A 14,193-nucleotide genomic window follows, 5' to 3' on the forward strand; every position below is an offset into this window, starting at 1 on the left:
CGGGGGAGATGGCGCTGGCTAGCGCCTTTGTTCCCCGCCAAACTGAGCTCTGTCGTCCGGGGGCTCCGCAGCTCACCCTCCCTTTGTCCTCCAGCCTTCCCGCTTTCCGAGCAGAGCTGTTAACTTATGACCTCCCAGACGCTAAGTCGCGCTTGCTGTCGGAACACAGTCCGTCAGGCCCCTCCGCTTTTGCAAGCCGGACTCGGGGGCTCTGCTTGGCCGGCGAGCCGCCCCTCCGCCCCGGCTCCCTCCCGCCAGTCCGTGGAGCGCGCACCGCCTCGCCGCCCTTCCTACCCTCTTCCGTGGGCCTCTCGTCTGCACTTGGGTCCGGTGACTCTGTTCTGCTAATCCTCTGGCGGTTTTCTGGGTTATTTAGGCAGGTGTAGGTGGAATCTAAGTGATCAGCAGGATGCGCGGTGAGCCCAGCGTCCTCCTACGCCGCCATCTTCGTCAGAAAAAAACTAATTACATGTTTTAAAAATATTATTACTGGGGTGCCTGGCTGGCTCAGTCAGTAGAGCATGCAACTCTTGATCTTGGGGTTTTTAGTTCAAGCCTCATTTTGGGGCTAGAGCCAAAGAAAAATATTATTACTAATATTATGACTAACACTAAGACTACAATGAAGATAGTCTAGTCAAAACACTGTATTTAAAGTCAGTTGGAATAATTGTTTTCTCTTTGTGGTTATGACACCAACTTGATGTACAGCAAGGTTCATTCCTTTTGCTGGTTTTCAGTTTTTAAGAATTGATTTTTAAAATGTTTTTAAGTGTATTTTTAACAACTTTATTGAGATTAAACTCACATACCATACAATTTACCCTTAAGGCATATATAGAACTCAGTAGTTTTTGGTATATTCATAAATATGTGCAATCATCACCACAGTCAATTTTAGAACATTTTCATCATCTCAATAAGATATCCCATCCCTTTTAGCTATCACCCTGCCATTCCTTCATTTCTTGTAGCCCTAGGCAACTGCTAATTTACTCTTTCTCTCTAGAGATTTCCCTGTTTTGGACACTTCATGTGCATAGACTCATACAATATGTGGTCTTTTATAAACTGGCTTATTTTACTGAACATAAAGTTTCTGAGGTTCTCCCATGTCTCTCCGATCCAAGGGGGCACTTCAGCCTCACCTCTGGGCTCTGGGATTTTCACAAAGGTATCTTGAGTATGGATAGTTTCTAGTTGTTTTTTTTTATGAAGTTGGCGCCTATTGCACCATGTTGGTGACATCACTTCTAATATTACTTTGTATTGTAATAATTATGTGCATTACAGTTAATTTTTTGTGTTTGTCTTTCTATGTTTAGTATGTCTTCTTTGCTTTTTCTAAAATTTCTTTTGGTATTTAGGAAGGTTTACTTTTAGGTTTAGTTTTTTTGGTGTGTATAAAACCCATATAATGCCTACATTAATAATTTATTGCTATGTAACAAATTACCCCCAACCAAAGCCATGAATATTAGTTTTCTCACATTTTCTATGGGTCAGGCATCTAGCTGTGGCTTATTAGCTGGTGCTTCCTCCTCAGTGTCTGTCTTGCATCTCAAATCAAGCTGTTGGCTGGGCCTGTAGTCATTCCAATGCAAAAATGGAGATGGCATATCCACCTTCAAGCTCATTCACATGGTTGTTGGCAGGCCTTGGAAGATCCCCTTCCAAGTTCACTCATGTCATTGCTGGCAGGCTTGGTCCCTCACCGCATGGGCTTCTCTATAGGCTTTCTGAGTGTTCTTACAATGTGGCAGCTGATGATCTTACAGGGACCCAGATAGTACCCAAGATGGAACCAAGTCTCTTTATGACTAATCTCAGAAAGTGATACACATTGCTTGTGCCGCATTATATTTGTTAGAATACCAAAGGATAGTCTGCACTCAGGGACAGGGCATTACACAAACACATGAGTGCTTGGAAACAGGTATCATTGACTGCCATCATACAGGCTTTCTACCATAATTCCTTAAGCTCCTTTATTTTTTAAACTTTTTTAACGTTTATTTCTTGAGAGACAGAGACAGAGTATGAGCGGGGGAGGGGCAGAGAAGGAGGGAGTCACAATTCCAAAACAGGCTCCAGCCTCTGAACTGTCAGCACAGGTCCCGATGTGAGGCTCCAACTCACAAACCGCAAGATCATGACTTGAACCGAAGTGGGTCGCTCAACCCACTGAGTCACCCGGTCGCCCCCCTAAGCTCCTTTATTCTATCTGGTTAAACAGTTTGACTCCTACCTATTACTTACACAATTGTTAATGATCTTAGTCAACTTTTGATTTTATTTCTATTCTTTACTTTTAAAATTGTATTCTTTCTACTTTGTCAGAAAATATGTTTGAATTCTATTGTCTCTTTGTGTCTCCAACTTCATCATTAAAATTAGCTCTACAGTTAAATACATGAAATGTTCATTGTCAGTTCTTTTGCTGAGGTTCCTGGTCACTTTTTGGTTGGCTGAAGCCCATCCTCTGGTAGATTCCTAAGGAAGGGAACTTGTTTACAATTTTCCCTGAAATTTTGCATGTTCAAAACTCCTTTCCTGTAGCTTTGATAACTGAAGGAGAGCTTGGATGTATATAAACTCCTTGGCTCACACTTTTTAAAGTTTTTGGAAAATGTTGCTCCTCTCTTTTCTCATTTCATAGGTTGCAAAAGCATAGTTGAAAAATCAAGGTCCAATGACATCTAATTCTCTTGCCCTTGTAAGTTACTTTATCTTTTTGTCTGGAGGATATGAGGCCTTTTAAAAATTCTGTAAAGTCTAATAGTTCTGTTATGGTGTGACTCAGAGTTGGACCACCTGGGTGGCTCAGTCTACTGAGCGCCTGACTCTTGATTTTGGCTCAGGTCATGATCTCACCGTTTCGTGAGTTCTGTACCTGCGTGGGCTCTGTGCTGACAGCGTGGAGCCTGCTTGGGGTTCTCTGTCTTTCTCTGCCCCTCTCCCGCTCCAACTCTGTCTCTCTCAAAATAAATAAATAAGCTTAAAAAAAACCGAACAGATATGACTCAGAGTTGACCATTCTGGGTCTGTCTTCCTGAGTAACTACCAGTCCCTTTTCATTATGTTTTCTTTTATTTCTGGAAATTTTTCTTGGATGATAGTTTTTTTTTTAATTTTTTTAAACGTTTATTTATTTTTGAGACAGAGAGACAGAGCATGAACAGGGGAGGGGCAGAGAGAGAGGGAGACACAGAATCTGAAACAGGCTCCAGGCTCTGAGCTGTCAGCACAGAGCCCGATGCGGGGCTTGAACTCACGGACCGTGAGATCATGACCTGAGCCGAAGTCAGACACTTAACCGACCAAGCCACCGAGGCGCCCCTGGATGATAGTTTTAAATATTAGTTCCACTTCAGTAATTTTTCTTCTTCATGGGCACCAGTTATAGTGTGTTGGATCTTCTTTTTTTTTTAATTTTTAAAAAATGTTTTATTCAATTTTGAGAGACAGAGAGATACAGAGCGCTAACAGGGGAGGGGCAGAGACAGAGGGAGACACGGAATCTGAAGCAGGCTCCAGGGTCTGAGCCATCAGCATAGAGCCCGATGCAGGGCTCAAACCCACTAACTGTGAGATCATGACCTGAGCTGAAAAAGTTGGACACTTAATGGACTGAGCCATCCAGGTGCCTCAGATCTACTTTTGGACTGTCTACTATTTCAACCATTTATTCTCTGATTTTTTTTTTCCTTTTCTAAAATTTCATGTTCATTTCCTTGGATGTTTTGCTGCTTTAGTTTAGTGTACCTTATTAAAATTTTCACTCAGATTTATTTTTCTTTATGTACCTCTTTCTTCACTTGTTTTTTCCTGGTAATGACTTCTTGTCTTGTGAGGTTTGTAATGATTTTTACGTTTTTTTATTTGACATGGTATCAAGCATTGTTAGGTGTTTTATTTATTTATTTATTTATTTATTTATTTATTTATTCCCTTTGGCACAGGGTTGGATAAACTAGTGTGCTATATTACTGAAAGTAGAAATCCCCATGTAGTTATAAATAGGCCCCCATAGTTGCAAGTATCCTCCTACAAGGCATAAGGAAGAATTTGTGGAGGGCAAATGTCTTAGCTCTTTGATTTGGGATGGGGGAGGTGGCTGTTTAATAACTTATTTATGACTAAAAACTTCAAAAATTCTCCAGAAACTTCCTCATCCTTATCTCATCTCCTACTGGGTTTTTAGTCTCTGCCCAGCTGTGAAGGCCTGAAGCCATATGTTTTTTTTCTGTTTGGAGGGTGTCATGAGAGAGAATTGTCAAATAAGCCTATAAAGTAGCAAGCTATGAAGTGTATTTATTGAGCAGTGTTTACTTTTTTTGTCTTGGAGGATAAAAGTACCAAAATGTAGGAACTGCTTATATTTCCACATCTTGCCTGAGCTCACTCCAGAATCACTTGTTTTGTCTAAAAGGAACCCTAGATTTTGGAACGAGGTCAACTCTGGACTAAGTACATGGAATAGATTCCTTTAGTTAAGGCATTTGTTACAAGAATTCAATGTGTTTTTGAAGATTGGTCTTTTCTAAAACTTTTGTATTTGAAAAAGCTTTAAATAAATTGTGACCTGTATTCAGGAATTAGCTGTTATTTTCTCTAAAACTTTTTTATTTTCACTCCTAGGTGAATGAAAGAAAGAACTAAAGATGGCGGGTAGAAGACTCGAGGAGTCCATGGGGGCTGTTCAGATGGGGTTAGTCAGAATGCTGAAAGGGTTCCAAAGCAAGGTTTTGCCACCCTTAAATCCAAAGTTGGTTACAAAAGAAGAAGTAAATCAAATGGTAATGTATCTGAGACTTTCTGTGTAACATACCTAATGTAGCCTCCTCAGGGGGACGACAGCTGCTACTTGGCAGTCTCAGAAATCACATGGAGAAGTACGGACTGATGAGATCCATTTAGATAACATGGTAGCTTGGGGGAGAGCACAGGCACCACTCAGAGCCAGGAGAGTTTTTGAAACCACGTACCTCAAAGTAGAGGCTTGAATTGCTTCAGTTAATCAGTTGAAGTAAGACTATGCAATCAAATTATTATGGTTTTCTAAATGTTAGGTTGAACCCTGTGAGACTGTGTAGTTCAAAACAATCAGATATCAGAATTTCATAGGGTTTAACTTAAATAATTTATTATGTGTTGATTGGCAAGAGTTATTTCTGTTTGCATATTTGTAGAACATAGAGTATCAAAGTAATGACTATATGATATCAAAGAAAAATACATTTTCCCTGTCCTTTAAAATAAAAAAAATATTTCTGTTTTTTTTTTTTTTTTTTTTTTTTTTTTTAAATTTTTTTTTTCAACGTTTATTTATTTTTGGGACAGAGAGAGAGACAGAGCATGAACGGGGGAGGGCCAGAGAGAGAGGGAGACACAGAATGGGAAACAGGCTCCAGGCTCTGAGCCATCAGCCCAGAGCCCGACGCGGGGCTCGAACTCACGGACCGCGAGATCGTGACCTGGCTGAAGTCGGACGCTTAACCGACTGCGCCACCCAGGCGCCCCTGAAAAATATTTCTGTTTTTAATGAGTTATAATAATTTGTTGAGAACTGAATTATAAACTCATGCTTATAGAGAATATCAACAATAATGTGTAGGGTTCGAGGTGGTATTCGCCGTATTTAAAAAACTAGTCTCAAGTTATGTTCTGGTTGAAAAAATAAAACCTATCATCAATCACTTTTGTGGTGGTTATAGTTTTGTATTTAAAGTAACTCCTGACATTTGCTTTTAAGATTTTATTATTTTTATTTAAACCGCAACACAGCTGAAATTTCCTAACATTTTAGTATTCTAATCTGGGTTCCAGTCAAAAAGAACCTCAAAAATGAAGTCGGAAGCTGTATTAGAAATATGCCTTCATTTAAATGGATTCAATCACAGAAATTAATTTTGTATGCATTTTGAAGAGCAGTGATTTTAACCCAAGGTGAAATCAATCACCTAAATTGTATAACCTCTGAATGTTTTAAAAAGTCTTGGTATATGCTCAAGCATGATGTTGCTGTCAGTGATCATCATCCCCCCTTGCATATAAAGTAAGCCCTGGAACATTCCAGAACAACAATAAGTAGATAATGGTGTTTGGTCCTGGGTAACTAAACCTTGTTGGGTTATTTAAATGATTTTTATTTAAATAATAGGTTACATCCCCCCCCCCCCCATAATATTAGAAAGTGTTAAAGCATTTTGTGTTCCTGTTTGGGTGTGTGACTATGACTGGCTGCTGGTTCTGGTGATGTATGGGCTTCAAGCTCTTTTAAAACAAGGTCTAAATGCGCTCTTGTGATTTCTAAAGAGTTCAAACTCATTCCTAAGCTGTGCAGTCACACTTCCTAGATCCTCCTCATTTCACAAGATTCCTCTTTAACCTGATACAGCAGGATAGTGAAAACACCCACAGGCTTTGTTTGTTTGTTGTAACTGGAGTTGAGAAATAGAAGCATTTCAAATTCCTTATTTCTGAAGACCAGAAGTGATTTTGGAAGCAGGGTTGTATGTTCAGATGCTCCTTCTGAACATAAATGTTAAGCTCTTTGGACATGTTCCTGTGCAATTTCTTGACTCCCCTCACTCCTCCCAGTTTCTTTTGTGTGATTTCTTCAAAATGACAAGGAAACAGCAACCACATGTCATTTCAAATTACTGTGCAAAGAGCTTAAAAGTCCACAGGTACTTCTCTTGTATTATTTAGTTAATTTAAATATTTTATAAGGGAACTTAGTGGCATTCCAGAATTATCCTGAAAGTTGCAAACACAAATTATTCATTACTGGTGCTCATGAAAATACTTTTTCAGTATAACCATTTATGAATCTTCAGCTGTTTTGTTTTAAATTCTAGCTGACACCCTCGGAGTTCCTGAAGGAAATGTCCCTCACCACAGAGCAGAGACTGGCTAATACACGTTTGATGTGCCGACCACAGATCATCGAACTTTTAGATATGGGGGAAACAACACATCAAAAGGTAGCTGCTTTCTGTCATAGTTACCTATGAAGCAGGTCCTGGAATAATGTGAACATTCTAGAACAACAGTAACTAATAGCTATCATTTCTGGGATAAATCCTTATTGGGTTTGTGTATTCATTCATTCATTCATTCATTCATTCAGAGAGTGCAAGCGGAGGAGGGGCAGAGGGAGAGGAAGAGAGAATCCCAAGCAGGCTCCATGTCCAGCATGGAACCTGATGTGGGGCTCAATTTATGACCCTGAGGTCATGACTTGAGCCGAAATCAAGAGTCACATGCTCAACTCATTAAGCCGTCCAGGCACTCCTGTGTTATATGTTCTTTTTCTACCTCTGTTGATCTTGATATCTATGATTTGATATGGAGAGAATTACAATTAATAAGTACAAATAACTTTTGAGGAGTCACATTTCTTTCCTAGCTACTTCTGGACACCATTATTTATAGATTAGTAGTTCCAAGGATTCCAGTACCAAATCCAATTAAGTCATCTTAACACAACAACAAATCCCTTCTTACCTGAGCTGTCATCACTAGAAAGGAAGAAAGTGGAATTGTTTATTAAAGGAGACATTTGTTGTCTCTCCCGGCTCACTTCCAATAGCAAATGTATCCTTTTAGTCTCTAAGGGACAGTTATTTTAACCTGTTTCTGTATTTTAATGTAAACTGTATGTTCTAGGCTTTAGGAGCATATGATTCTAAGATAAGGTCTTATTTCCTACTTTTAAGTTAATTTCTTGAATTATATGCTTTACTTTTTATGTACAGATTATGGTATGAACGTCCATGAGTTTAACTGCTGGATATCAGCCTCCTCTCAAAGGCTTCCTGGGTATTCCTGAGAGATTTTTCAGAGATCTTTCCCCTGATGAATGAGTCCCTGAGACTCATTTGCTCTTGCTGCAACACCACTGCCTCCCCTGTTTGGGATCTGCACAATATCTGCTCTTCTCCTGAGCGCTGCTAGCTTTAGTTATTGTTTCTTCTCTTCTCTGCCAGCACCCTCTACCTTTGAGGGCAGCGAACAAGGCTTTTCCCAAAGCTGATTCATCATTGTTCTTTTCCCATAGCATGACTGAGACCAGACTATGAATATTTTCCTGTGTGTACTGCTTGTGTGTGTTTTAACATTGTGCCGCCTGCTATGAAGGATGAGGAAATTCGTATACTTTACTATATCTCATCATTTCTCCTCTTTCTTCTTTCAACTCAGTTGGTTATTTTTACTTTATTTTCTGGAGTTTCATTTGTTCTTAGTTGGGTGATAGTCCTCCCCTACTAATACCTTCAAGAAGAGCTTATGGAAACTATATTTCATTGGTTTTATGTGTTTGGCAATATTTGTGTCTTGCCTTTATACCGAACTTCAGATTTGCCTTCTTGGGTCACGTATATTCCTCGTAAGAGCTCTGTGGGCGTTTTCCTCACCTTCTGGCTTTAATGGTAAGCAGAAGAAAGATGCATAATGATATGTAGAGGTGTGATAACACTGGCTTGATTTATAGAGACTTGAATCTTTTAGCACATATGCTCCAAGATTGTTTATTCTAATTTAATATCCAGTGATTTTATTAGGGTGTGACTAAACTTTTCTTGAGATACTATGTATCTTTCGTTTACTTCTAGAAAGTTTTTCTTGAATTACCCATTATTTGTTCTTGCCATTTTTGGTTCTTTTTTTTTTTTTTTCCTGCTCATTTACATTTGTTATTATATCCATCAGGGTATCCTCTGTGTCCCTTACTTTGAGTTTTGTGTATGTTTTGTGTATGTTTCTCTTACAATTCACCCTTATGCTTGACTAATTTGGCACTTCTGGGTTCTCTCACAGCATTTGACTCAGTGTGTCTTTCTTATACCTTTTTATTCACTTATAGCTCAGATATGATACTCCTTTGGTTTTCTTCCAACTTCACTGGCTGTTTTTGTCTTTATTTATTTATTTACTTACTTATTTATTTTTTTAATTTTTTTATTTTGATGGCTTTCCTCTTCCTGATCGCTAAATGTACTTTTACGACGAGTAGTGAGCTCCCCAGTACTTGCTCCATCAACTTCTTTCTCTTTTCAACTCATTCTTTAGGTGACTCCTTCTAGGAATAAGGCTTTAAATCCTACTTTTTAAATGATTACTTTCATAATTATTTCTCCTGCTATGGCCTATCTTCTGAACTCTGAATCACATATTCAGCCCAATGAATGATTGGCAGCTCAGACTGAAAATATCTAAGATCTCATGTTTGTGTTATGTTCCTTTCCTGAAGATGTGATCTCTTCTCTTTTGTCTCCTTCCTCTAGTATATAGTACCCCCATTTATCTTTTTCCTCAGGCCAGAAACCTACCTTGGAGTTATCTCGGATTCCTCTTTTTCTTGCATCTTATATGAGGTCCAATGACAAATGCTATAAACTCTGCTTTCACAAATATATATTTAATCAAACTACTTCTCACCACCTCCACCACCACCCTCCCAGTTCAAGCCACCATCCTATAGACTACTGAAGTAGTCTCCCTGTTTCCATCTCATTGCCCCATCATCAGTTCTGCACAAAGAAGAATTATTTTTTAAAAATGTGAATTAGAACATGTTACTTCCATATCTAAAACCGTCCAACAGCTTCCTATTGCCCTCAGAGTTATAAGAATGTGCATCATCTAATCCTACCTACTTCTCTCATAGACCTCGTTTTCTTCCACTCTTCCTCATTGTCTTCTAGCTATGCTATATCCATCAGCTGCTCTTCGAACATTCAGAGATAATTCCCACCCCAGGGCCTTTGTACTTACTATTCCTTCTAACTGGAATGTTATTCTCTCAGATCTTTGCATGGCTTGCTTCACATCTCTACTTGGATGACTTTTTCTCAGAGAGGCCATCCCTTGACCACCTCCTGAAGAGAGCATACATCCTACATTCACTCTTTCTCCTTGTCCTATTTTAGTTTACTTCATAGCATATCACTGCCTGACCTCATATTATATATTTCTTTATTTCTACTTTTTTTATCCATTTCCCCCAAGAATGTAAGCTTCCTGAGGTCAAGGACTTTGTTGGCTTTGTTCAGTACTATATGCTTAACATATGAAAAATATTGGAAACTCAATTAGTATTTATCGAGTGAACACATGAATTTTTCATCTCTTTGATTGCTTTTTTTTTCCTCCCTGTACTCTTAATTATTTGCTTGGTGCTCTCAGCTTTTTTCCATTATGTTTTTTGAGTTTATAGTGAAATGGTGTGGCTAATATTTTCATTGCTTCATGGCAACTTTTCTGTTAACTATTCTTCATTTGCCATTTTCTTATTTTTTTTGTTCTTGAAGTTTGTATAGATCTTGATTTATCATTATTATTATCATTACCATTCATTTTCAAAAGAAAGAAGGACATTTTCCTGGACTTGCTATTGCAGGCGGTTACTGTTGAGGCAGGGCCTGGCAGTGTCCCAGACCAGCAGGAATCCTCCACGATTCTCCGTGCAGAGTTTTATGAAAGAGGATTGTGTGCTGTGTTTATTTGGAAGAGGACTGAGAAGAAGGAAGGAAGAATGACTGAATTGTGTTAGCCTTTCCTTCTCCCCAGAGTTGACTTGTAGGGACCCTTCTGATTCAGAGTTTTTCTCTTCTAGCCTGTCTCAGTGACAAGCTGCTTCCTATAAATATGCAGATTTATGTGTAGCCCTAATCAGCCCAGCCTTCCTTACTATTTCCTGGTGCTAGATGACATCCAGGGGATTTCTTGTTGCCCTTCCTATTATTCCAGACAAGGAGTTGGTGGTTTTGCCTATCAGAGTATGTCATCTGCTTTGATCCGTATTGTGCCAGCCTCACCAGAGATCTGAAGTTGTGGACGTTCTCACTGGGCATCTTCTCTCAACCCTGGTTATTTGTGGCAGGAGGGGTGGGGAAGGGAACTCACACTGCCAGTTACAGCCTACACGCAGTCCATCTGGGATTCTAAGTGTCATTTATGCTGAGATCCATTGTCTCCTTCTGCACCACAGTGCCTCTGTCATATATCCAGTGATCCATATGCAAGGATCTGTTTCTGGACTTTTCCACGCTATTGGTCAATTTATTCTAATCCACACCACGTGTTTTAGTTGCTATATATTTGAATATCTATAAATATAAGAAGATACTTTGTTCTTTAAAGGTATTTTCTCTTAGGAATTTTCAAAAGTATCTTGGCTACTTTTGGCTCTTTGCATTCCCATATACATTTTATTTTATTTTTTTTTTATATGAAGTTTATTGACCAATTGGTTTCCATACAACACCCAGTGCTCATCCCAAAAGGTGCCCTCCTCAATACCCATCACCCACCCGCCCCTCTCTCCCACCCCCCCATATACATTTTAGAATCAATTTATTAATCAGAGAGATTTTGATTGAGATTGCATTGTCTATAAATTAACTTAGGGAGAATTTATATCCTTGTGATATTAATGCTTTTAATCCACGGACATAGTGTATCTCCTGTTTCTTGAAACCTTCTTTAATTTCTCTCAGTGAAGTTTGATAGTTTTCCCTATAGAGATCTTTTCATATCTGTTCTATTTTAGTCTCAGGTATTTGGGTGCAATGTTATATTTGGGTGCAATGTTATATAATGTGATTTTCCCTCGCTTTAACATTTTTGTTTTATTTATTGAAAAATAACTTCTAATAGTATCTATTTGAAAATTTCCTTTTTAACTCTTGTCACTCTCATTATTAATTGTAATAGTTCATCTATGGATTTATTTGGATTGTCTTTGAAAATACTTATTACCTTTGAATAATGGCAGTTTTATTTCTTTCTTTCCCATCTTGAGTGTTTACAAATTAATAGATAATTTTTTAGAGAAGTTTTAGGTTTATAGAAAAATTGGGAAGTACAGAGAGTTCTCACATGCCCCATTTCCCTACCCTACCACACACATTTGTCCCTATTATTTATATCTTGTATTAGTGTGGTAGTTTGTTTGTTTGTTTGTTTGTTTGTTTTACAATTGGTGAGCCAATATTGATACATTATTATTAACTAAAGTCCATAGTTCACACTGGGGTTCACTGTGCACCTGTATATTCTATAATAGCTTTTGACAGATGTGTAATGACATAGATCTGTCATAACTGTATCATAGAGAATAGCTTCACTGCCCTAAAAATCATGTGTTCAAGTAGCCATCTTTCCCTCCCACCCCCTGAACCATTGATAATCACTTTTCCAGAATGTCATATATCTGAAATCATATAGTATGTATCCTTTTCTGATTGGCTTCTCTCAGCAGTATGTTTTTAAGGTTCCTTTTAATCTTAATTTTTTACATATTTCACCTGCTTCTCTGAATTTACTACTAGGTTTAATAGAATACTGAGTACAAGTTATGATCAAAGGTATCCCTGTCTTGCTTCCTAAAGTAAAAGAAAAAAAAAACCCAGCATGTTAACATTAAGTGTAATGTTATTATTTTCTTTGTGAGGATCTGGATACTCTCTGTCAGACTGAGGAAGTTACCTGTTTTGCTTTGTGTGCTAGGAGGTTTTTTTTTTTTTATTGTGAATAGATACTTAATTTTATCAAATGTTTTTCTACCTCTATTGAAATGATTGTAATAATTTTCTCCTTTATTCTCTTGTGTCGAAAATACATTGTAAGTAAAAATTTTATTGAATTTGAGTGTGTATGTGGGTGTATTATGAGCACATAGCTTGATGAATTTTCACAAAGTAAGGATACTCATATCACCACCACTCAGATGAAGGAATGTAAGATACAACATTACTGGCATCCTGGAAGCTTTGTTATGTCCTTCTCTGTCATTACCTCTCCCTCTTCTTCAGAAGAACTGCTAATCACAGGTTTATTTTTTCTTTATTCAATCTCATATGACTGGGATACCACAGTATATACTCTTCAATTTCTGGCTAATTTAAGTCAATATATTAAGTTTTGAAGATTTGTGTTGTGCTTAGTAATAGGTGGTTCATTTTTATCGTTGTATGGTATTCCACTGTATGACTACACCACCAGTTGTTTATCCATTTTACTGTTGATGAGCATTTGGCTTTTCCTACATTTTGGATCTTATAAATGATGGTGTTATAAACACTCTTGTACATTTCTTTTAGTGCACACGTATGCATTTCTATTGGGCCTACACATAAAAGTGGAATTTCTAGGTGATAGGCTATGCCTATGTGTCTCTTTAGTAGTAACTGCCAGTTTTCTCAAGTGTTTGTACCATCATACTGCCATTAGCTGTGTGTGGGAATTCCAGTTGGAATTGCTAATACTTGCTAATGCTTAACATTGTCAGTTTCTTTAATTGAAATGATTCTATTGGGAGTGTAGTGTTGTCACGGTGTGGCTTAATTTTCAGTTTCTTGATTTCTAATGAGGTTAAGCAACTTTTCATGTTTATTAGCCATCTGGTTATCATCTTTTATAAATTGCATGTTTATGTGCTTTGTCCATTTCTTACTGTTTTGTATAAGTTCATATATTCTGGAGATTAGTCCTTTATCAGTTATGTGTATTACAAATAATCTTCTCCCATTCTTTGGATTTCTTTTTCATTTCTTAAGGGAATCTTTTGATGAACATGTTTCAAATTTCAATATGACTTAATTTATCGGTTTTTAAATTTATGTTTTGTATTTTCTGTGTCCCATTAAAGAAAATTTTGCACTCTTCAACATCGTGAAGATATTCCTCTTGGTCTTCTTCTGAAAACATTGTTTCAACCTTTCATATTGAGAGCTTTGATACACTTGGAATGGTGTATGATAGGGATTAAATTGATATTTTTCATATGGAATATCCAGTTAACCCAACACCATTCATTGAAGAGAATTTCTCTTCCTCAATGCTTGTTAGTGTTACCTTTGTCATAAATCAAGTGATGATATATTTAAGGATTTGTTTCTGGGCTTTTAAATCTGGTATATTTGTTTTTATGATAAATCTTGTGCTAACATTTCACTATTTTAATAGTTGATAAGTAACAGTATATGATATGTAATAATATAATAAATCTTGCTGCCTGATAAAGCAAGTCCTCCTATCTTGTTCTTCAAATGTATCTTGTCTATTCTTGGTCCCTTTGTTTTACATATAAATTTTGTAATCAGCTTTTTAATTTTCAAAAAAATTTTCTACCAGGATTTTTTTTATTGGATTGCATTGAATTTTTAGATCAGTTTGGGGAGT

General features: G+C 37.6%; 1 protein-coding gene across 1 annotated transcript in view; it reads left to right on the plus strand.

Annotated features, from left to right (window-relative positions):
- The first annotated feature begins 4,664 nt into the window (after positions 1–4,664).
- HYDIN (HYDIN axonemal central pair apparatus protein) overlaps positions 4,665–14,193 on the plus strand; it is a 340,954-nt gene continuing 331,425 nt past the window's right edge. Inside the window, 2 exon segments of the mRNA XM_047079251.1 lie at positions 4,665–4,799; positions 6,864–6,989. Coding sequence (XP_046935207.1) covers positions 4,665–4,799; positions 6,864–6,989 — 261 coding nt within the window.

The sequence above is a fragment of the Lynx rufus genome, unplaced genomic scaffold (assembly GCF_022079265.1).
Source record: "Lynx rufus isolate CCGP_SWC_20201006 ecotype Redwood Valley unplaced genomic scaffold, mLynRuf1.p SCAF_16, whole genome shotgun sequence".
Taxonomy (NCBI): Eukaryota; Metazoa; Chordata; class Mammalia; order Carnivora; family Felidae; genus Lynx; species Lynx rufus.